The sequence below is a fragment of the Saprolegnia diclina genome (assembly GCF_000281045.1).
Source record: "Saprolegnia diclina VS20 unplaced genomic scaffold supercont1.11, whole genome shotgun sequence".
Taxonomy (NCBI): Eukaryota; Oomycota; class Saprolegniomycetes; order Saprolegniales; family Saprolegniaceae; genus Saprolegnia; species Saprolegnia diclina.
The window spans coordinates 900,582-921,444 of NW_008246078.1; the positions used below are offsets into that span (position 1 = coordinate 900,582).

General features: G+C 57.1%; 7 protein-coding genes across 7 annotated transcripts; 5 read left to right on the forward strand and 2 right to left on the reverse strand.

The window, feature by feature from the left end:
- SDRG_04673 (hypothetical protein) lies at positions 1-3,041 on the forward strand. The gene is made up of 8 exons (XM_008610352.1): positions 1-229; positions 278-1,876; positions 1,930-2,052; positions 2,098-2,217; positions 2,266-2,412; positions 2,462-2,565; positions 2,611-2,777; positions 2,834-3,041. Exons 1-8 carry the CDS (start codon positions 41-43, stop codon positions 2,980-2,982), a joined length of 2,598 nt encoding a protein of 865 aa, XP_008608574.1. The 5' UTR covers positions 1-40; the 3' UTR covers positions 2,983-3,041.
- A 305-nt stretch (positions 3,042-3,346) lies between these two features.
- SDRG_04674 (hypothetical protein) lies at positions 3,347-4,357 on the forward strand. The gene has a single exon (XM_008610353.1). It carries the CDS (start codon positions 3,376-3,378, stop codon positions 4,222-4,224), a length of 849 nt encoding a protein of 282 aa, XP_008608575.1. The 5' UTR covers positions 3,347-3,375; the 3' UTR covers positions 4,225-4,357.
- Positions 4,358-4,440: 83 nt separating this feature from the next.
- On the forward strand, positions 4,441-5,377 carry SDRG_04675 (hypothetical protein). Its single transcript, XM_008610354.1, has 4 exons — positions 4,441-4,824; positions 4,874-4,998; positions 5,048-5,172; positions 5,218-5,377. Exons 1-4 carry the CDS (start codon positions 4,478-4,480, stop codon positions 5,329-5,331), a joined length of 711 nt encoding a protein of 236 aa, XP_008608576.1. The 5' UTR covers positions 4,441-4,477; the 3' UTR covers positions 5,332-5,377.
- A 1,580-nt stretch (positions 5,378-6,957) lies between these two features.
- On the forward strand, positions 6,958-8,217 carry SDRG_04676 (hypothetical protein; the record flags this gene model as incomplete). Its single annotated transcript, XM_008610355.1, has 1 exon — positions 6,958-8,217. One exon carries the CDS (start codon positions 6,958-6,960, stop codon positions 8,215-8,217), a length of 1,260 nt encoding a protein of 419 aa, XP_008608577.1.
- Positions 8,218-9,341: 1,124 nt separating this feature from the next.
- SDRG_04677 (hypothetical protein) lies at positions 9,342-11,779 on the forward strand (the record flags this gene model as incomplete). Its single annotated transcript, XM_008610356.1, has 3 exons — positions 9,342-9,508; positions 9,581-10,016; positions 10,100-11,779. The coding sequence occupies 3 exons, from the start codon at positions 9,342-9,344 to the stop codon at positions 11,777-11,779; spliced, it is 2,283 nt and encodes a 760-aa protein (XP_008608578.1).
- A 1,341-nt stretch (positions 11,780-13,120) lies between these two features.
- SDRG_04678 (hypothetical protein) lies at positions 13,121-15,070 on the reverse strand (the record flags this gene model as incomplete). The annotated part of the gene is made up of 4 exons (XM_008610357.1): positions 13,121-13,566; positions 13,615-14,286; positions 14,350-15,009; positions 15,057-15,070. The coding sequence occupies 4 exons, from the start codon at positions 15,068-15,070 to the stop codon at positions 13,194-13,196; spliced, it is 1,719 nt and encodes a 572-aa protein (XP_008608579.1). The 3' UTR covers positions 13,121-13,193.
- Positions 15,071-18,018: 2,948 nt separating this feature from the next.
- On the reverse strand, positions 18,019-20,392 carry SDRG_04679 (hypothetical protein; the record flags this gene model as incomplete). The annotated part of the gene is made up of 3 exons (XM_008610358.1): positions 19,963-20,392; positions 19,477-19,930; positions 18,019-19,343 (listed from the first exon to the last, which is right to left on the reverse strand). The coding sequence occupies exons 1-3, from the start codon at positions 20,377-20,379 to the stop codon at positions 18,019-18,021; spliced, it is 2,196 nt and encodes a 731-aa protein (XP_008608580.1). The 5' UTR covers positions 20,380-20,392.
- Between the last annotated feature and the right edge of the window lie 471 nt (positions 20,393-20,863).

Consider the following 20,863-nt stretch of genomic DNA (forward strand, 5'->3'; position numbering starts at 1 on the left):
GGATGGACTCGCCCGAGCATGCGACAACGTCGACGGAAGCATGGCTGCAAGCTCGACGTGGCTGGCTGCGTACTGCATGGAGGCCGCGCAGGAGCTGCGTCGAGCGCCGATGAAGCGGACCCGGCCGCGCTTGAACCTGAGCGACCTCGACCCGGGCTCGGCGAGCGAGACAAGCGAGCGTCCCACGAAGAAGCCTCGACGAGGAAAGAAGAGAGGCCGCGCGATGGCGGTACGATCCCTGCGGCTCGCCATGTCATGATGCTACTGATGAGATCAGGACGGGGCAGCCCCGAGTACCCCAACCGATACCAAGGAAGAAGAGCTCATGAAGCTGCGTGTCGTCGACCTGAAAAAGAAGCTCCAGACGCGTGGTCTTGTGTGCTACGGTCTCAAAGCTGTCCTAGTGCTGCGCCTTGCCGAGGCCATGCGGCAGGAAGAGATGGCGCTGGACGACGACGACGGTCCAGCCTCGATCGATGGAAACTGCTCTATCAGCGCAATCGACGACGACAGCCCAGCGGCGTCTCCTTGGGGAGAAATCGGATCGCCGGTCCCGACGGCCAAGTCGTCCAAGCCAGCTGCGCGCAATCCGGCGCGATCCCTTGCCGACGCGTTCGACGAGGAGGCGTCGCCCGACCCGAGCACGCAACCGAGCGCTATCTCGAACGAACCTTCAAGCTCAGCGTCCATGGCAAGTCCGATGCACTCGAACGTCGACGGCGCCGCTTCCTATCCCCCCATCGACCCGCCGGCCGAGACACCCACCCACGAGATCGCTATTTTGCTCAAAACGCCTCCACCTGTACCAGCCTCTCTCAGCGACTCGAAAGGCTTGTCTTCTCGTATGAAGTCCAGCCGCTCCCCGATCGTCCCGCTGAGTCATGCTGCATCTCCGACGGCCCCACTGCATGCAACTCTGGTCCAAGTCGCTCCAACCGCGCCGGACAACGCCACCACGACAACGGTCGACACGGCGCTGGTACCGACAGAGTCTGAACGTGCCAGCAACGAGCCCGAGAGTCTGCGTGGCGATACCGACGCCGCACCTTCAGCAGGTGACATTCTCAAATCAACAAAGTCGCCGGCAGAGACGGCCGCCGTCGGTGGCCGGCCCGACTTGATGTCCTCGGACAGCAGCAGTCAATCGTCGGACGACGACGAGCACAGCACGTCCTTTTTGGCCAAGGGCTTTGCGACGATCAAGTCGGCCATGCAGCGCCACGTGCTAGGTACCTCGGTGCGCAAGACGCCGCCACCGACGTACATTGAACTGGAGCGGCTCTCGATGGCGCCCCGACGAAGCTCTTTGGTGCCGCCCCTGTCGGTGTTGGACCTCTCGACCGCGCGGCTAAGTCCTGTGGCGTCGCCCTTTGACGCACCCGGGATACCCGAGGGGCGCCTCTCGTCCCCCGAGCTGCGCGACGTCATTGAGCGCGAGTCCAAACGGCTGCGCGAGACGGCGCGGGCGCTCGCCAAACAGCGCGTCGCCAAGGAGCGTAGCCTTTCCAAGGCGGTCGAGCCACTCTTTCAAGAGCCACCGCTGGTGGAGCACGACCAAGTGTCGGCTGCGAGCTCGAGTCGACAGTTGCACCCAGGATCGCGGACGTCGTCGGTCGCTGCGCCGCCAAGTGCGCTGAGCAAGCGCCCGCCCAACCTCGTCTCTGGACTGACATCCTTTGGTGCGCGCAAGCGTACGTCCTCGACGTGCGGGGCGACGATGATTCCGTCGCTGTTGGAAGCCGAGCGGAGTCGGTTGGCGGATGAGAAGAAGATGCTCGAGAAGGAGCTTCGGCGCGAAGCGCTGCACCAAAAGTACGCCATTCACCGCAAGCACGACGACAGCGTCCGCAAAAAGCCGCGCGACGAGCCGGACAAGGTGTCGCTCGTGTCGCGTACCTTCTTGGTGCTGAGAGCACCATGGTCAAATAGGTCCGTGACGAGGCGGCAGAGAAGAAGCAGCGAGACCTTGACGCGGCGCGGAAGCGGCGCTTGCAATGCATGCACGCGGCGCAAGAGGCCAAGAAGATGCAAGAGCGGGAAGAGAGAGAGAAGGTTCGGCTGCCGCCAACCACATACCGAAGGCACGGCGTGTACTAGGCCCGTGAAGCGACAGAGAAGAAGCAACGCGACTTTGACGCGGCGCGCAAACTGCGGCTACACGACATGTATGCACAAGAAGCCAAGAAGGTGCCGGACCGAGCCCGCCCCACGCACAAGGTGAGCGTCATGGATCCCGTCGAGGACTTGGTGGTGACGTATCTATAGAAACCGCGGAGTACCGGCAAGCCCGCGGTGCCCAGTGTCCAGCATGCGACGCTCAAGAGACTCAAGGAGCCGGCGACGCTACCAAAATGCCCCGTCAAGACCAAAATGTCGGCCAAAGGAACCTCGTCGCGCAAGGCCATCAAACCGGTTCTGTCTTACTGTAATCGGTCGAGTTGCTAACGGCTCGTGGGCGTAGACCATCAGCGGGCTACCAACAAAGCGCCAAAAGATCACTGCGGCCAAGAGCGTTCTCGAGGTTGAGCCTCCCGCCTCGTACACCATGTCCGAGCCCGAAGAAAGGTTGGTGATATGCAAAGACATATGGGACCATGGAGTGTGCGGTAGCGACGAGAGCGACATGGACACGGAGGACTATGCGGCGCTCAACAAGCCGCTGCCGGCTTGGGCCCAGAAGGCCAACCTCGACCAAGCCCTCGCAGTCCAGTTTGGGCCGCACGGCGTGGACCCGAGCACGATCTTTCCCGACTTTGTCGGCTCGTGCGACCTCAAGCGTACGTTCGCCCACCGTTTATAACTGTTGGGATTGTGTACATAATTGTCTGTCTAGTCATTTTTGAAGGCTACGTCGAGCCAAAACGCTCGTTCCATCGACGCACGAGCTCGGGCAATTGGCACATGGACCAGCCAACGCGGCTTGAGAAAGCCCACTACAAGCACGTCATGGGCTTTGGCGCCGCGACGACCTTTGTCGCCTAGTCGCAGATACATAGAGTGTCAAGTTGTACATTGAAAGAGTGAGATCAAGTTTGTTTGCACCCCGTTAGCTCTGCAGGAAGCTCTGCGCATGGGCCGGCGATGTACGAATGAACGTAGTCGACTGAGAATTTTTACGTTTAGTCGAATGCGACTAGGGATAACTGTGGTCATTGTTGTCGGCGGGATTGGTACAGTTTGGCGCAGTTTGGCGCCGTTGAAAATCCTAATAAAACGCGATGCGTTTTATATTTTAAATCGTGGAAGCGGCACGTTTTAATGCTAAATTGAATGCTATCGAGATATTTGTATGGAAATGCGTGAAATATATTGTATGCGTCGTGAGAGTGGGTGTAGGAATAAAATTCGACCGGTGGAGCCGCAAGCACGACGACGATGGGCACGTACCTCGAGGACTACCTCGAGAGCATCTACATGCTGCCGTCCGAGGTCAAGCGCAACTTTGAGCTCATGCGCGAGCTCGACAAGGCGACGCGCGGGATCATGGAAGAGCTACGCGAGTCCCAGTCCGAGTACCTGCGCGACGCCCGCGAGCGCGTCCGCGTCCGCTGCAGCGACACGTCGCTGCCCGAGCCCACCGAGGAAGAGCTCCGCGCGTTGGTCGAGCAAGAAGTGCCAAAGGACGACCCGAGCGCGCCGCCCGATGAAGCAAGCCCGCCACCGAATCCGCTCCTCGCGTCCTTGAAGGCGAAGCGCCACTTGGTCATCCAAAAGATGGACGAGAAGGTGGCGATTGCGTCGCAGAGCTACGACCTGATTGACCACCACATTCGCCGGCTCGACAACGACCTCGCCAACTACACGGCGCTTTTGCAGGCCAACGGCGAGTACGAAGACGAGAAGATTGTCATCAAGAAACCGGTCGCGGCCGTCGCACCGGCCGTGCCGCAAGCCGCGACCGCGACCACCAACAAGAAGGCCGCCGTGCCTGTGGCCACGGTCAAGAAGAGCGCGGGCTCGAACCGGAAGCGCAACGCTGCCGAGGCGCAGCTGGAAGCGATTCCCGAGGCGAGTGCGGTTGTAGGCACGGGGCACATTGCGCTCGAGGACCTTCCGATCGACCCGAACGAGCCGCTCTACTGCCACTGCCGGCGCGTCTCGTACGGCCAAATGATCGGGTGCGACAACGAAGACTGCAAGTACGAGTGGTTCCACTTTGACTGCGTCGGCTTGACCGAGCAGCCCGCCGGCGCATGGTACTGCACAGACTGCCGAAAGGCCTAGTACATACGACGACTACCCTAATGCCATTCTACTATCTTCTACTCGTTCGCATTCTCGCATCGCGATCGTCGTCCAGCTACGAGTAGTATGGAAGCGGGCGTCCCAAATACAGGCCAGGCAACTTGCCCAGGATCCCACAATTAAATTAAAAATGTGAAAAATAAAATACATAGAGCTCAAAAATCCGAAAATCCGAAAATCAAAAATCCGAAAATCCGAAAATACGCTTTGTCCGAGGTTCGAGGTCGACGGGATGATGTATGAAGGGGCGAACACGACGATCAACGCGGCCTTCTCGGCCATGTCCCTTAACCCGGCCAGCGCCTACGGGCGCAGCAGCGGGAGCAACCTCATGCTGCAGCCGGCGGCGACCGCTGCCCGCGGCAAGAAGAGCCACCTCGACCGGCCGCTCGGGCGCGGCAAGGCCGAAGTGTCCGAGTCGGCCTTCTCGTTCCTCTTTTGCGAGATGGTCCAGTACTACCAGCGGCGCGTCGAAAACATCTCGGACCTCGAGCGCCTCCTCGACTCGGCCGGCTACGGCGTCGGCGTCCGTGTGCTCGAACTTCTGAGCTACCGCGATATGAACGGCAACATTGCGCGGTGCGTACGACGACGCGGCAAGCGCATGGACGACGACCCATGTGGCTAGGGACAAGCTGCGGCGCGAGACGCGGCTCCTCAACATGCTCCAGTTTGTCGTTTCGGTCTGCTGGAAGACGCTCTTTGGGAAGGCAGCGGACGCGCTCGAGCGCAGTACTGAAAACGAAAACGAATGTAGCACCGCGAACATGCTACGACGAGGCTCATGCGCGACGGGACGTAGACATGATCCACGAGCTCGACCCGCTCACCAACAAGTTCATCTCGGTGCCAGTCGACATGGGCCAGCTCAACTGCGCAGCGTACATTGCTGGTGTCATCCGTGGCATCCTCGACTCGGCGGGCTTTGTACGATCAAGCGCCTCTTCGTATGGCTCCTGACGTCATGCCTAGTACTCGCAAGTCGAAGCGCATACCGTCGAGGTTGGGAACGGGCAGCCGGACAAGACGGTCTTCCTCGTCAAGTTCGACGACCGCGTCATGAAGCGAGAAAAGGTGCTGGCGTAGGTGTCACGGGACCATCGCTTCGAAAAACACGCAACTTGCAGTGGCATTTCTTGGCGTTGGATGTGACACAAGCGCACAAAATGGCGTGTTGGTAGCCAGTACAAGAGGTGCTGCTTGCGCAGTTCGATGCACGGACCTCAGTGGCGACGGTGTGTCCGTTTGGATTTGGCTGTCGACGAGCCATCGCTCAGCGCGTCACGCTTCCGAGTCATCGCTTTCGTGGGACGTACGTAGGATCGGTGAACGCTGTCGCCAAAGCTTATGTTGGAGAGTGCAGTCCTCTGCAGGTTCCTACGCTACTCCAAGGGTATATACCCGTGGTTGCTCTGCTCTATACGAAACGACGCTGAGCTGATGCCAACCAAAGGTAGATTCACGAAGCGTCAAGACATCCCAAGACTTTGGCGAGTGGTCGGCCTTGCCATCTCGGCGATGCGTGCTTTTCAAGTGCTTCGACATTCCCGTTGAGCTCGCGACGCTCCCCGTCGCCCGCGTCACGATCTGCTTGACACAGAACGGCAGGACGCGGTCGCTTCGTACTACTGTGATGGTCCGATGCCATCAAAAGACGCGGAAGTAAAACTCAGCGGTATGTCATCGCGGACACCTGGTCCTTCGTCAACCGCGCTGCACCATGTTGGTGTGTTGCTTGAAAAACGCCAGAGTCAGCTCGAAGGCGACGACGATGATCGATCTGACTCGGTCGCTGACGTCGCCACCGTGTTTTGCCGCTTTGGCAGACCTTTAAAGAGCGCTGGCCAAACATTGGACGTGGGCGTTCGGGGCTGATTGGCCCAAGCACTGCGCTTCAGGGCGCAAAGACGGCCGCTTCCGATGTCCTAGTCGCATTGATTGGCAAATGCATCCACCCCGAGACTGCCAGCCAAACGATTGCGCACAATGTAGTCGCCAAGGATCTCACTTTCGTGCAGTGTTCATTTCCTACGTGCCGCCTTATCGACCAATGGTGCTCGACGATGTTTGGCATAAGTACTTTATACTCCTACCTCGCGTCATGTGAATGCGTTAATAGGATTAAACACAGATATGACCTGCTCATGAACGTGTGTGTGGATGATTTGCGTGAAGTCGATGGCTGTGACCTGGGAGCCTGCCACGTCATGACATGCGAAACGCTCAACATCCGGATTAAGATCCAACGTTTTGAGACCACACAAACCATTGAAATTAGCAAACTGCACACAACGGCGACCGCAGGCGTCCTTGACCGCAAGTACGCTTTGGTGCTTCAGCATCTTGGCGTCGATACGACCTCTCGACCATGCGCCGAACGGTCCAGCCTCAGAGCTCCCGCGCACCGAATCGACGTTAGTTGACAACTGCACTCATCTTTTGGCCCAAGCAACACCGACTCCGGCAACTGCAGCTTGCAATGGCTCTGGCTCACGTTGAAGACGCCGTTGACGGGACTGCAGATGCGACGCTACTTGGGTATTCCTCGACCAAAGATATGGTGGCGGCACTCATCGAGATGGCCGGGCGCGACTCGGATGTGGGCCGAGAACGCTTTCGCCAAGAAGGCTACGTGATGGACGCGTACTTTCGCCTTGCTTCACGACTTCCTGGTTTCAGCGAACGCACGAGCCTGCGCCGCTGGGTGCCAGTATGCTGCAGCTGCTCCTCGATTTCGATGATGTCAAGTTGCTCAAATGGTACCTTTTCAAAAGCTGTGAGAACGAGTCGCATCCGAAACTCTACCTTTTCGGTCCCAAGCTCCATGCATGCATTGTCCGGTACGGCTACGCGCAGCTAGCGCCCGCCTTCCACGCCCTCTTGAAGCGCTGGGGAAGAATGTCATATGCCGACGCTGTCCATCTGCCGTTTGTGCTGCTTGCGAGCTTGGCCGGTGTCTCGGACGACCCGATCTGCCTCTCGATGACAGACTCGGACGCGCGCCAGCACCTACAAGCGGCTTACACTGTGCTTCGCGCATCGTGCAACGTCGAAGAGATCATGAATGTGCCCTGTGAGGACGGGGACGTCGACCACCAAGCGACCGACGCCGCCTTGCAGCTCCTCAAGAGCTGCCTCTTGCTCGAAGCGTATTTTGGAAACGCCGAGTCGCTTCCATCTAGCATCCTCTCGCATCTACCAGACCTCGAGTCTTGGACCGACTTTCCGTGCATGTACGTACTCGCACCCGCGGTGGCATTTGCTGCGCACCACAACCCCCACGTGGCACTCGGTGCGTTCAGCGTCCACGCCGTGGCCAAGCGCGTGCGCGGTGATTTCGACCATAGCATGTCACCATTAGCGATGGCCGGTTCGTTCTTACTACGTCTCTTGGAGAGCCCGCGCGGCGCAACGCTTCTCAGCGATATTCTTGATATGCTTGGAGATACGGACGGCATGTGTACGAATATGCCCTTGATTTGCGGCATCTGCGTGCTCTCCAAGTTCATTGCGATCCCGATCGAGCAAGTGACGTACCTCTCGGACCACGTCGCCCGCGCTACCAAATGCTTTGTCGCGCAGCGTGATTTGGACGGGATTCTTCCGTACTACTGCGATGGCCCCGTGCCCGCGACGCGATCCGCAAGAATACACCTCGCTTGGCGCTATATCATCGCGGACGCCTTGTCCTTCTTCAACCGCGCGGCGCCGCACCATGTCGGCATGCTGTTTGAGAAACTGCGGGGTCAGCTTGACGGCGACGACGACTATGAAGAAAACATCAAGTTTCCCGCCGACGTGGTGGCAGTAATGTTGCCGCTGCTCGAGACCTTTCATGTGCGCTGGCCAAACTTGGATGTCGGCGTTCGAGCTGGCATGGCCAAGTCACTGCACACGGCGCTTCAGGGTAGGGCAAGGGCCGATTCGGCGGTCCTCGCAGCGCTGAGCCGCCTCGCAGATCGATCCGCGTGAAGGTGCTGGCCAAGTGCCCGCACACGCTGCAAAGCGTGGGTATCCCGTCTTTAATTCCTTGTGTATATCCTCGACAAAACTTGGTTTGCGATATGGCGTTTCGGGAACTTTCCGTGGTATATCGACAATAGTATACATTGTTTTCACGAGTTGATGGCGCTTTTACCTGCAGCGATGCGATCAGGACCTCATTTTATACTAAGAGATTATTACGACATCGCCAAATCTACATCTATGGTTGTGGCCGGCTTGAGCTATGGTTCTTGGTTCATAAATGTGCGCAGCCATTGAGCGTTTCATAATACGATGACGTGGCAAGCCAAGCGCCCGGAATACCATGACGTGGCATAACGAGCGACGATGAAAGGTGTCTGACATTTTCGCGTTCTTGCCACTCAAGTGTGAATAAGCAATGTTTGTACCAGTATGGGCTTTCGAATTTTGCTATGCAGCGAACGCAGTCGGGTATCAGGAAAGAGTCTCAACAAGGCCTGCTCAATACTACTACACGACCCGTATACCCTGCCACGCGGAGCTCGAGCTTCAATCTTCCACGTCAGATGGCGACCCTCGCTGTTCCGATCTGATGCCAAACTAGTGCAATCTCGTCATTAAGAAGTCGATAATAACAACACTTGGTTGAAGTGAGTCGTCCACTGTATTGGACTGACCCTTTCAACACCAGATAATATCGTCGGCCTTGGTCCTCCGTTGAGCGACCGAGTCCAACTGGACAGAGACAGCACATGCGCTCCGCTATAACACAAGATACCGGCGTCGCGATGCTGTGATACACTGTAAAACGAAGCCAGAGAGGATCGAGCAGCTCTGGCTCGTGGACGCACGATGAGCAGTGCAAAAATCGCAAGAAGTAGTTACTAGGTATGGTAGCCTGAGAAGTGCGTCGTAACCAAAAGATTTGCTGGCCACCAGTGCACGTACACCGTCGACAAGAGGATGCGTCGAGATGGCAAGTGCTATCTAGATACACTCGTACACCGGAATTGCCTCCGACGACATAGTCCAAACGACCGTTTCAAGTGCTAGGGATACCTGTATTCGGACAAACGATACGAACCACAAGCATTTCAGATTCTTCAGCGAGCCGAATAAACACAATGAAGATGGGCGGCGTCACGGCGGTGGGCAACCGCTACGCCAACATCGCCTACTACTCGGTGATGAATGCGCTCGAGCTTCCTGCGCACGACACCTCTGTCACCAGCAGCCGTCTCGAGCCACTAAATCAAGCAACGGCCGCAGCACAGTTGACAGCGATGGCCAGTGCGCGGTATGTCCCCCACAAGGCCTTCTACTACCACACGGACCGCAAGGACCATTAATCAAAGAAGAAACCGCTAAGCTTTGCAGATTTGCGCGGACGTGCTTTGGCGCTTGTCAACGCCCTCGATACGTCGGGCGAGTACGACTACGTGCTGGCTACTTACACTGAGAAGCCCCCCAAGTTCATTGTTCGCCCCCCAAACGCTCTGATACCGCCCAAGGTGCTGCAAGGCCTCGACGAGACGACGCGCGACTTCGGGGGATCGTCATGCACTCTTCTCTTTTGGGCCAAGCGCCACCGGCTTCGATTTCTCGGTGGCTTTCAACCCGCCCTCGCTTACGCCCGCAGCGTCGTCCAAGGTGGCGCCGACGAAGACCTCGGGTATCCGTCCAACGACGCGCTCATCCTCGCGCTCATTGAAGTCGCCAGCGGCATTGACGACAAGGGCCAAGACGACGTGGGGATTTCCTCTATGGCTCCGACAACGACAGCGACAATGACAGCGAAAGGCATCGTTCAGCAACCTTCTCCGAACACGATTTCTTCTTTAACAATGACAGCGAACACGACGATACGCTCTCCGACACATGGCTCAAGAAGACGCACGAGCCTGAGCTACCAGGAGCGACGATGCTGCAATTTCTTCTCGACGTCAACAACATCGACCTCATCGATGAATACCTCCGCCACAGCTGCCAAAACCACGATCATCCCAAGATGCACCACATTGGACCCAAGCTCCATGCGTGCCTTACTACGTACGGTTGGTCTGCCCTTGGCTCTGCAGTACAAGCAATGGTGCAGCGCTGGGTCGCAACGTCGCCGCCCGAGATCCTGCATTTGCCGTTTGTGCTGCTCGCGAGTCTGGCCGGCGTGCTGGACGACCCGATCTGCGCGCCGCTCGACCATCCGCGCCTCCCCGAGGTCATCCAAGCCGCGTACGTGGCCCTTCGCAGTGCATGCGATGCAGCAAAAGCATTGGATTTTGACGTTTTGTCAAGAGGGCGGCGCTGCAAGCCGATCGCGATGGATGCGGCGCTGCACATGGTCAAGTGCAGTCTCTTGATTGAAGCGTTGCTTCGCGACGCAGTTGTGGTATCGTCGTCCTGGGCGCTGGACAAGTCTCTTCCGCCGGTCCTAATCTCGATGGTCCATAGCTACTGGGCACCGGTTGGTATCATGGCAGCGATGACAGGCGACGCTCGCTCCAAGAACTTTCAAAACCATGCACTCCTCCCCGCGATCGGGTTGGCCATGGAGCTGAACCCACGTGTCGACTATGCGCCCTATGTCCTCAAACCGTTTGACCACCCCGAGAGCGACGGCTCGAGTGACGCCTCGCTGTCGATCGCGGCAGCCACGGGCAGTCTCTTTTACTTTGCGACGGCGCGCAAGGACAAGCTCGAGACGTTTTATGATTTCTTTATCGAACTCGGTTTTCACGAGAACGACCACATGCTTTGGCTCGTCCGCGCGATCTGCAACGTCAGTAAGCGCCTCACGATGCGCAGCAAGCACGTCACCGATCTCGCCAAGTTGGCGGCGAAAGCCATGCGAAGCGTCACGCTTGCGCCGGGCGAACTCGACAACGTGGTTCGATCGTACGGTGGCGATGCGGTGCCTCTCGATGATGAGTTGCGCCACGAGTACACGTGTCGGTGCAGCATCTCGGACGCCCTTGGCTTCTTCAATGATGTCGCACCCTTCCACGTCGGGCTCCTCATCAACAAGCTCCAAAAGTACCTTCGAGGCAGCCACGTCGCGCCGCTGCGGGCAGCAAGCGTGATAGTACCGCTGCTGCAAGACTTTGGCTCTCGCTGGCCTATCCTTGCACTGAGCGTCCGGAACGACATTGCGGAGGCCCTGCGAGTGCACTTGGCCGATACGGCGGCTCTTGTCGTACGTAAGTTCAAAGACTGGAGCATCGAGATCAATGGGACGACCAACTGCGCATGTCACGCCTGTACAAAAATGCACGCGTTTTTGCGCTCGCAAACACAGCGCAAGCTCGAGATGGATCAAGAGAATACCACGCCGTGCGAACACTGGACAACTACGCTTGCGCAACTCGAGGGTACCAACCGTGTCCGGCGCAAGGAGTATGGCATCGCCAAGGTCACAGGACCGGAACACGTTAAAGATGCCTACTTGTTGCGCATCTGCATACAGCAACGCGAGGACCGCCAACGCGTGTCGGAGCTCCTTGCCATGGTGGTCGCAGTCATCGGAAGCGCCAAGGACGGACAGCACGAGACCAAGCGCCTGTGCGTCGCCTAGTCGATGAAACGAACGCGTGTGATCAAGACCACGAACGCTGATTCCATCAGACGGCATCCCCTAAGAATTTATTGCATTGCATTTTACATGTCACGTCACGTCATCTTTGCTTGGTTGATCCAAAGCTGTTGCATCGAGCGACCACTTAGACCGAGTGCACGATGTATTCATGGCTCTTGTAGAATTCGTTTCTTGCGACAAAGACATCTTGTATCTTTATACGAGATGGAGGTCGCTGTGCAAGAAATGCCTGTGAATGTGCTTCTGGCACTAGCGTGCTCGGAGAGCCCGCCACGTCATGCAAAGTGAAACGCTTGGAGTTGGAACTGGCGCAAGGGCAGAAAACCGCAAATACCAACAATTCTTCATGTTGACATTAGCGATCAGACAACAACATCGACCAAAGGTTCCAACTCGATCGCGAGTACGCTACGATGCTGGAGCATCTTGACGAGGCTACGATACCGCGCGACAGAGCCACGTTGGCCGCCAACACTAGCGGTCGAGATGCTGCGAGCCATCGCGGCTGCGCGCCGTCAGTACAACAGCCGCGTCGGGTTTTCCACGCAGCACAAGATTACCAATTTCTCCTTGCTGCAAGATGACGATCTGGCCCTTGTCCAAGCCCTATATGCCACTGGTATGGTGCTTGCGACTTGTGACGACGCCAGCTGCATCAACGCTTTTGCTGTCAAGGACGGTCGTGACATTTCAGCAAGAATTCCCTCGAGCCTCATAGGAGCCAACGCGAAAACAGCCTTTATGTCTATTCGACAACGCCACTCGTCTTTTGGCCCAAGCAGCACTGGCTGGGAGCTACATGCAGGAAGATTGCCGCCGACGTGCACGCAAGTATTTGACAGCGTCGTGCGTGGGGCGCCGGTACAAGCGTCAACGATCGCCTCAGCCAGCACGGTCCAAAACTCCTCGTCCGGCGCCAGGGAGGTGAGGTCCATGAGGTCATCTCGGGTCGTGAGGCGCTTCTCGAAAGGCGGGACGGTTGCGAGATGTTGACTCGTGCGATTCATAGGTCAGACGGTTTGTTACCGGTACCGTAATGACTTTAGGTATTTTTTATTTCGTGTACAGTAAAGCCTCGTGCCACTGAAACTCGATAAACCACTTTTCGTGATTTATCACCAAAATATTTTCATGAAATGGTCGGGCAGGAGTGTTTGCTTTGAGCGTTTCGTGTTGCAGTTTGACGTGGCGCGCTGATAGGCCTCGATTCCATGACGTGGCGGAACGAGCAACGACCAGATGCATCGTTTCCTGCAAACCTGTGCTCTCGTCATCAGCCGCATTCCAAGGCTCAATATCGGCAGTAGTGCCAAAATGCAATGAAAAGACAATGTATATTTGGTGGAACATAATGTTGTCGAGTCCAACAACAGTGTACTGTAGCTCGAGTACTTCACGCCGTACGCTGACGTTTGGTTGGCACCTCATGGTCGGCCGTGAGGCGACTCAATGCAGCGAGGATCTCTGGATCCGGCTCCTTTGTGCCTTGAAGTGCTGCGTGGAGCGCTTGGGCGATGCAAATGCAGACTCCAATGTCGAGGCCTGGCCAGCGTTCTTGAAAGGTCTCAAGAAGCTGTAAAAACACCGTTGCGACGTCGGCGACCGAGTAGAAAGGGTCGTCGTCGTCACCGCCGAGCTGACTCTCGAGTTTTGCAAGCAGCATGCCAATATGGTGTGGCGCGGCACGATGGAAGAAGTTCAAGGCGTCGGCGATGACAAATCGCTGGGTTTGGCGCGTTCGTTCAGAATGCGTAAGTGGCAAAAGACTATCGCAATAGTATGGAAGGACAGTATCCAGACGGTTTCTGTGTGACGTGAGACAGATCGTGGCGCGGGCAACGTGGCGCGCAAGATCCGTCACTACTTCGATCGGGATCTCAATGAACTTGGAAAGCGCGCAAATGCCACAGATAATGGCCTCCGAGTCACAGTCACCGTCCGTATCCTCAAGCATGTCGTTGATGGCTCTTTGCAGCGTCCAGCCACATTTGTCGTCCAGCAACCGCAGCAAAAATGAACCAGCCATTGCCAGCGGAGACATATCTTGATCAAAACTGCCCTCCATGCGCGCCGCGACTGCACTGACGCTGAACGCCCCAAGCTTTACGTGTGGGTTGTGCTGCACGGCGTATGCAATCGCGGGTTGGAGCACGTACATGATCGGGAAATAGACAAATGATGTCAAACCTGGCACGTGCGAGAGGATGCGCGGTGGCACGCAAGCGTTCTCTCCGAAGGACGCTTCGAGCAGGAGGCAGCTTTTGAGGAGCTGCAGCGCAGCGTCAGTCGCTTGGTTGTCGTTGTGTGCTTCGCCATCGGGTACCGTCAGGATCGTGGCGACGTTGCAGGACCCATGAAGTGCAATGTAGGCTTCCTGGATGAGCGCGTTCGAGCCTGGCAATGGGGAGCAGATCGGGTCGTCCGAGACACCGGCCAAGCTCGCAAGCAGCACAAACGGCAGATGGACAGCGTCGGCATATGACGTTCTTCCCCAGCGCTTCAAGAGGGCGTGGAAGGCGGGCGCTAGCTGTGCGTAGCCGTACTAGTACCGGACAAAGCATGCATGGAGCTTGGGACCCAAAAGGTAGAGTTTCGGATGCGACTCGTTCTCGCAGCTTTTGGAAAGGTACTCGGAGACCAGTTCGACGTCGTCGACATCGAGGAGGAGCTGCAGGATACTGGCGCCGAGCGGCGCAGGCTCATTCGTTCGCTCAAACCACGATTTCGAGAAGGAAATGCACCAGCCATTGCCCCCCACGTAGCTGGCTTGGCGACAGCGCACTCGGCCTACGTCCGAGTTGTGCACGACCATCTCGATGAGCGCTGTCACCACGTCCTTGGTCGAGGGATACCCGAGAATCGTCACACTCGCAGTTCCATGAACAACCTCTTGGACGTACGCCAGAGCTTTCGCAATACCCAGTTGCCGGAGACGGTGCTGTTTCGGCCAAAAGACCAGCGCAGTTGTCGACGTCACGGGGCCGCGAATGCAGTACGCGACATGGACTCCATTGAGGCTCGAGAGAGCGGTCGCAGGAATATCGTGGCCGTTCTTGACAACAACCGAGACGATGTGACCGGTGGCGTCACAAGCGGCAAGGACCACGTCATAGGACGCTGTGGCTTCAAGCGCTTGAACGAGTGCCAGATCGCTACCTTGCTGCGTTGAGAAATCCTTGTGCGTTTGCAGCGTGGAGAACCCGACGCGGCTATGATACTGATGAGGCGCTGCGGCAATCGCTCGCAGCTGCTCGACTGCCGCTTCGACATTTGGGCACGGGGGCTATGCGCTTGGGCGCGCAGCCAAGAGATGATGGAATGATGCCAAGATGCTGGAGCACCAACGCATACTCGCGATCACGGACGCCTTTCGTCGTCGTTGTCTGCAGTTTGCTCATTCCATTCAACGGGTGGCTGTCGCGGATTGGTTGGTGGTCGTAAGCTGAGTTGGGATCGGTTTTCGCATTCGGTTGGTCAGCAGGAACCGTCGTTGGATCTTGTTTTGAAACTTGAAGCGTTTCACATTTCATGACGTGGCACGCTGTCGCGACACACAGAAATCCACATGCAATCTCGAAAGCATTCACTCATTTTAGGACACGCGTTTGCTCATTTTAGTGTGCAAGAATCATCTAAGGGTAATATATAGACTAATATCTTTGGTTTATGGTGGTTCTATCGTTATGTATGTTTATTCAAGCATGAACTCTTTGTCGGTATCGACTAAGCCACGCGCTGCCGCTTGGCTGCTTGGCTGTCGGCCTTTGAGCTTTCGATGAAATCCACCATTTGCGCGAGATGCTCTGACGCGCGTTGGCGATTCTCGCGTAGTTGTATGTACGCGCGCAAATGTCCGTCTCTTTCAACATGTTCCGGCGCTTTGACTTTGGTCAGGCGCTCGTGCGTGCGCTGGACAACGGTGCAACGGTGCTGCGGTCGAGTGTCGTGAGCAACGTGGTCCACTGCTCGCACGGAGTCTCAGTCTCGGGCGGCATGGTGCGCTCTGTCGGCGACCGCAAAAATGAGCGCAGTTGGGTGCAGGCGCCACAAGTGCAACCCTCATCGCAGAGGATGCTCCAGTCCTTGAACGCGGGCACATGGATGGCGAACACGGCCGCCTCGTAGCTTCGGAGCACCTCGGCGATGCAGTCGCGCGCGCTAACGGCAAGGTGGAGCCAGCGATTACCAAAGTCCTTCAAGAGTGGTAGCATCACCGACACGACCCGCTTCCTGACGTTTCGCTTCAGGGCCCTATGAAAGCTGTTGATGAAAAGGCCCACGTGGTAAGGCGCGGCGGTGTCGAAGAAGCTGAGCGCGTCGGCGAGGCAGCACCGACACAAGTGCTCGTGGCGCAACGCGACGTCAAGTGGGATCGCGTTCATATTGTGTCATAGGACCGAACCATGTTTTCGAGTTCGCCGGGTGGAACCTGAATGCCTGTGGCCGCTTTGGCCACCAATGACGCCAACTCGGTTCTGCCGTTGGCGTAGTTTGGGATGCGCTTGGCGACGCTGCTGAGAGCACGAACAAACCAGAGTGGATGCCCTTTCTTGATGACGCTGAGAACTTGACCATAGTCTCCAAAGGTCGCATACTTGGTCTGCTCGGGCTACTCACTTGTCGGTCCTTCCGAGTCGTTTTCTGTTTGTACCTGACTGCCCAGGAACTATTCAAATGTGTTCTCGATCGAGGTCGCCAGCGCCAGACGTGCCTCGTCAGAGCTTTTCGAACGCTTGTCATCCGATATGGTCGCAGCGACCAGCGACGACGTCACGTGAACGCACAAGTAGGCGCGTGGCGTGTGTGGCACGAGCCCAAAAGGCCATCTTTTGTTTGAAGTATATTGGTTCAAGTGCAGTCCTATTAGTGGGATTCAAGTTGTCCATCAAATCTTGATGGAACGGCTTGATGGAAAAACAATTCGCCGATTTTTGTCCAATCAGAAGTGCCGAAAAAAAAGGGTGGCGCCGAGTGCATTCCCATCAAAAAAGATCAGCTTGAACCCCACTTTGATGACCGATGATACATACACACGCACACAATAATAAGCATGTTCTTAGTTGCAAATGCTGTCGAGCAAAGCTTGGCGGCGCTCTTTTCCGCTCTTGTTCCTTCGCTTCGGCGTGTGAGCGCACAACGGCTAGTGTTCGCATGCCGGGTCTACCCTTTACCGCCACCAGCCGCGCGCCCAGCCAAGGCAAACGTAGGGTCTTAGAGCAAGGACGTCATGACCACGCTCTCCGGCTTGACTGGCGATCCTTCCGCCATCGAGAAGGGGCGCTTAGTCGCCGAGGAAAGACGCCTCGACCTGGAGACTGAGCGCGTAGCCATGGAGAAAGCGCGTTTAGCGATGGAGACGACTCTCGGGGATGCCAAGCTGCTGCACGCAAAGTTTGCGGCCATTGAGAAGATGGCGCAAGCCCGGGAGGCCTTGAAGAAGGCAGGCGCTACCCAAGAAGAAATCGGTATGGTTGCGCCGCTCACTATGGAGATTTAATCGCTAATAAGATGGCATGCGACTCTGACACCCGTTTGACCCGTTTTTCCATCAAACGTTCCATCAGCCTTTTTGTTGATGGAGCATTTGGCTTTCTGAGTGATGAAAGTAGCCAGTTCAGGCGAACTTCGTAGTTTTGATGGTTGATGGAGCTTGATGGAGCTTTTGAATTTTGCCGGAGTTTTAGCCAATGAGATCGCTGGATTGGACCCGTTCGTCATTCCATCAAGGTTTGATGGCCATCTTGAATCCCACTATTGGGTCTGGGTATACGTAAGGTCGTCATCACGATAGATACATGTGGCTACGTCTGACGTCCGTGCAAACTACGCGACGCACCGCCGCTTGGCCGCGGGGTCGTCGCTGTGTGTAGCGCCTACATAGGCAGTCACCAGCGCAAGCTCGTTGGCGGCGTGTTGACTGGCGGCGCGTCGCTGGATATACATGCGCAAGCGCTTGTCGTCGTCGATCTGTCCCGGCCCTTGGATCTTCACCAGACGCCGGGGTTCAATGCGCTCGATAACGCCGGGGTTCAATGCGCTCGATAACGCCGCTGCGCTCCAGCGAGCCGAGTAGCGAGGTCCACTGCTTGCACGGATCCTTCTTCTTCATCGATCCAAGCTCCATCCTGCGCCGGGTCGTGGACCGTAAATACGAGTGCAAATCGGTGCACGCTCGGCATTTGCAGCTTGTGGCTGCATCGAGCGGGATACACCAGTCCTTAAACTCGGGCACGTCGGCCTCGGCCACAACGACCAAGTGCTTTCGCAGCGTTGAAGAAGCCAAGGGCGTCCGCGACACAGCGCCGACACGAATATTCGTGGCGCAGCTTCTCGTCCAGAGGTACTGCGTCGTCGCACGCCATTGGCACCAAGTAGTCGAGGGTCCCAGGTCGCAGCGTGAGGCAGTCGACGGCCTTGGCCACACAGGTTGCCACCTCGGTGAGGTTCCTGCTGAGGATCGGAATGCGCTTGGCGATGCTGCATACGGTGGAGAGCAACCAGCATCGATCGTCCTCATCATCGACGTCGCCACCTTCAGTAAAGGCGGCCAAGTACCAGCCATACACACCGTACACATCGCGGGGGTCGTTGCAACGCGACGCGTGGTACAATAGATTGCCCAAGTTCGCCGTCATCGACTTGGATCGAGACAAGATCCAGTCGATTCGTCGAGTCTTGGCGGGTACGTACGGCGCGATGCTCACGCGCGAGTTGGTAATCACTGCCAACCCGATCGCGGGCAGCAGCACGTGCTCGTGGTAGAGCGAAACCGCATGCTTCTCGGTCATTGCGGCCATCAAACCATTTGGCGCCCAGTACGCGTACACCATCGACAAGAGAATAGGCGGCAGTCGGGTGTTGCACTTCCACCACAACGAGAGGGTGCTGTCGCGCACGTATGCCTCGATCAAAAGGCTGCATTGAACGGTGCACAACGCCGCGTCCCAGCTGCGGTCGCCTTTTCTGCCCCGGAAGTTACGCTGATCATCCAGTGCTTTTGCTGCATCGCACGCGCTGCGAAGGGCCACGTACGCGGCTTGGACGACCTCGGGGAGGCGCGGATGGTCGAGCGGCGCGCAGATCGGGTCGTCCAGCACGCCGGCCAGACTCGCGAGCAGCACAAACGGCAAATGCAGGATCTCGGGCGGCGACGTTGCGACCCAGCGCTGCAGCATTGCTTGTACTGCAGAGCCAAGGGCAGACCAACCGTACGTAGTAAGGCACGCATGGAGCTTGGGCCCAATGTGGTGCATCTTGGGATGGTCGTGGTTCTGGCAGCTGTGGCGGAGGTATTCGTCAATGACGTCGACGCTGTTGGCATCGAGAAGGAGCTGCAGCATTGTCGCCGCAGGTAGCTCTGGTTCGTGCGTCTTCTTGAGCCGCGTGGTCGACAGCACGTCGTCATTGCGGAACCCATACATAAAGCCATCTTCGTCTTCGTCGTCATCGGGGTCGTCATCAATGCCGCTTGCGGCTTCAACGAGTGCCAGCAGAAGCGCGTCTCTGGACGGATAGGTCTTCGTGCGCGACGCCTTGATCGACGCTGCGAACGCAAGCGAGGGCAGGTAAAAAGCCACCGAGGAACCGAAGCCGGTGTCGCTTGGGCCAAAAAACGATGGCCGGTAGCCACGATTTGAAGTGGCAGGACGTTTTATCGAGGCCTCGCAAGACGCTACGTGGGATCGCTGCGTTGGACGGGCGGGCGAGGTACTCGCACCGTTTCTTGGTTGCTCTGGCCAGCACATAGTCGTACTCGCCCGACGCGTCAAGGGCGTTGACGAATGCCAGCGCGTATCCGCGTATGTGCTTAAAGCTCGTAGGTGGCTTCTGGCTCGTGTCATTGTCGCCGTCGTCGTTGGGAATCTGAAAGATGCCGTATTTTTGCGCCTGGTACCGAATACTGGCCAATGCCGTCAACACCGCCGCAGCTGCAGTTCGACTTGGCTGCTCAATGGAAAAGCCGGGAGCCGGGTCGTCGTAGACGAGGTGGTAGATGAGCGCAACGCGGCACCCGTCCGTGATAGGCTCGGACGACACTTGCACCGAGAGGTACATTGCGCACATGGAGAGAGCATTGAGTTCACAGCTTTGCCACGGCTTGGTCTTCTTCTTGCTTGTTGTCAAGGCAAGCTGGCCACCCGCGTATGTGCATGTAATTGCACAATGAGCCGGCCATAGGTACCTTCGGGCACGTCGTGGGGCTCGTACAAGGCTGCGTTCGCACCGGTTACATCGAGAACGAGGTGCGAAACGTGGGCCGTACAGGCTCTGGATGTACTCAGAAAGTTGTTGGCGATGCCGCACATTTTCAACTGGACAAATGCATCCCACGCTGTGTTTTGAAAGGCCATCGCACTCGCGGGGACGCGGCTGCCGTAGAGCGCTGCAAGCTGCGCGGTATGTTCGCTCGAGAGTGGTATCGAAAGAAGGTCGTCGACGCCATCGACAACGAGGTTGGGCTGCTCCAAGACCGAGGTGAATCGAACTTTGACAGTGTCGCGGCCACGGTCCTCGGGGTGCATGAGCAGATTGGTGGCCGCGTTGTAGCTGACGCGAACCCCTTCACGGCGTGTCGTCATTGGATGGTCGGTGGTTCAACGCCAAAGAAGTTTGTGGACGGTCCTTCGACAGCAGATACCGAAACCGCTTAGTCTGAGGCCACGCAATTTAAATGCAAAGAACTAGCGTTTGCATGCTGCAGCGATTCCTTTGGTCGAAACAAACATGCTAGAAAAGGACTACGCACCAGAACCTTTGCAATACCCAGTGGCCCAAGACGGTGCTGCGCGGGCCAAAGACGAGGGCCGTTGATGCGTCCTGGGGCCGCGAATGCAATATATGCCTTTGTTTCTTTTGAAGTTCGATAGAACAACGGTTGCTAGAACGTCATGACCGCCATTGGTGGTGAAAGTATTGCTTGTTGCCACAAGTCGCAAACATCATATCGTCGGCGATGGACAAGGCCAGATCGCCATCTTGCAGTTGAGAATTCGGTAGTCTTGTGCTGGGTGACGAGCCCAATGCCGTTCGCAATGATGCTGCCGTAGTGCTTCAACGACCATC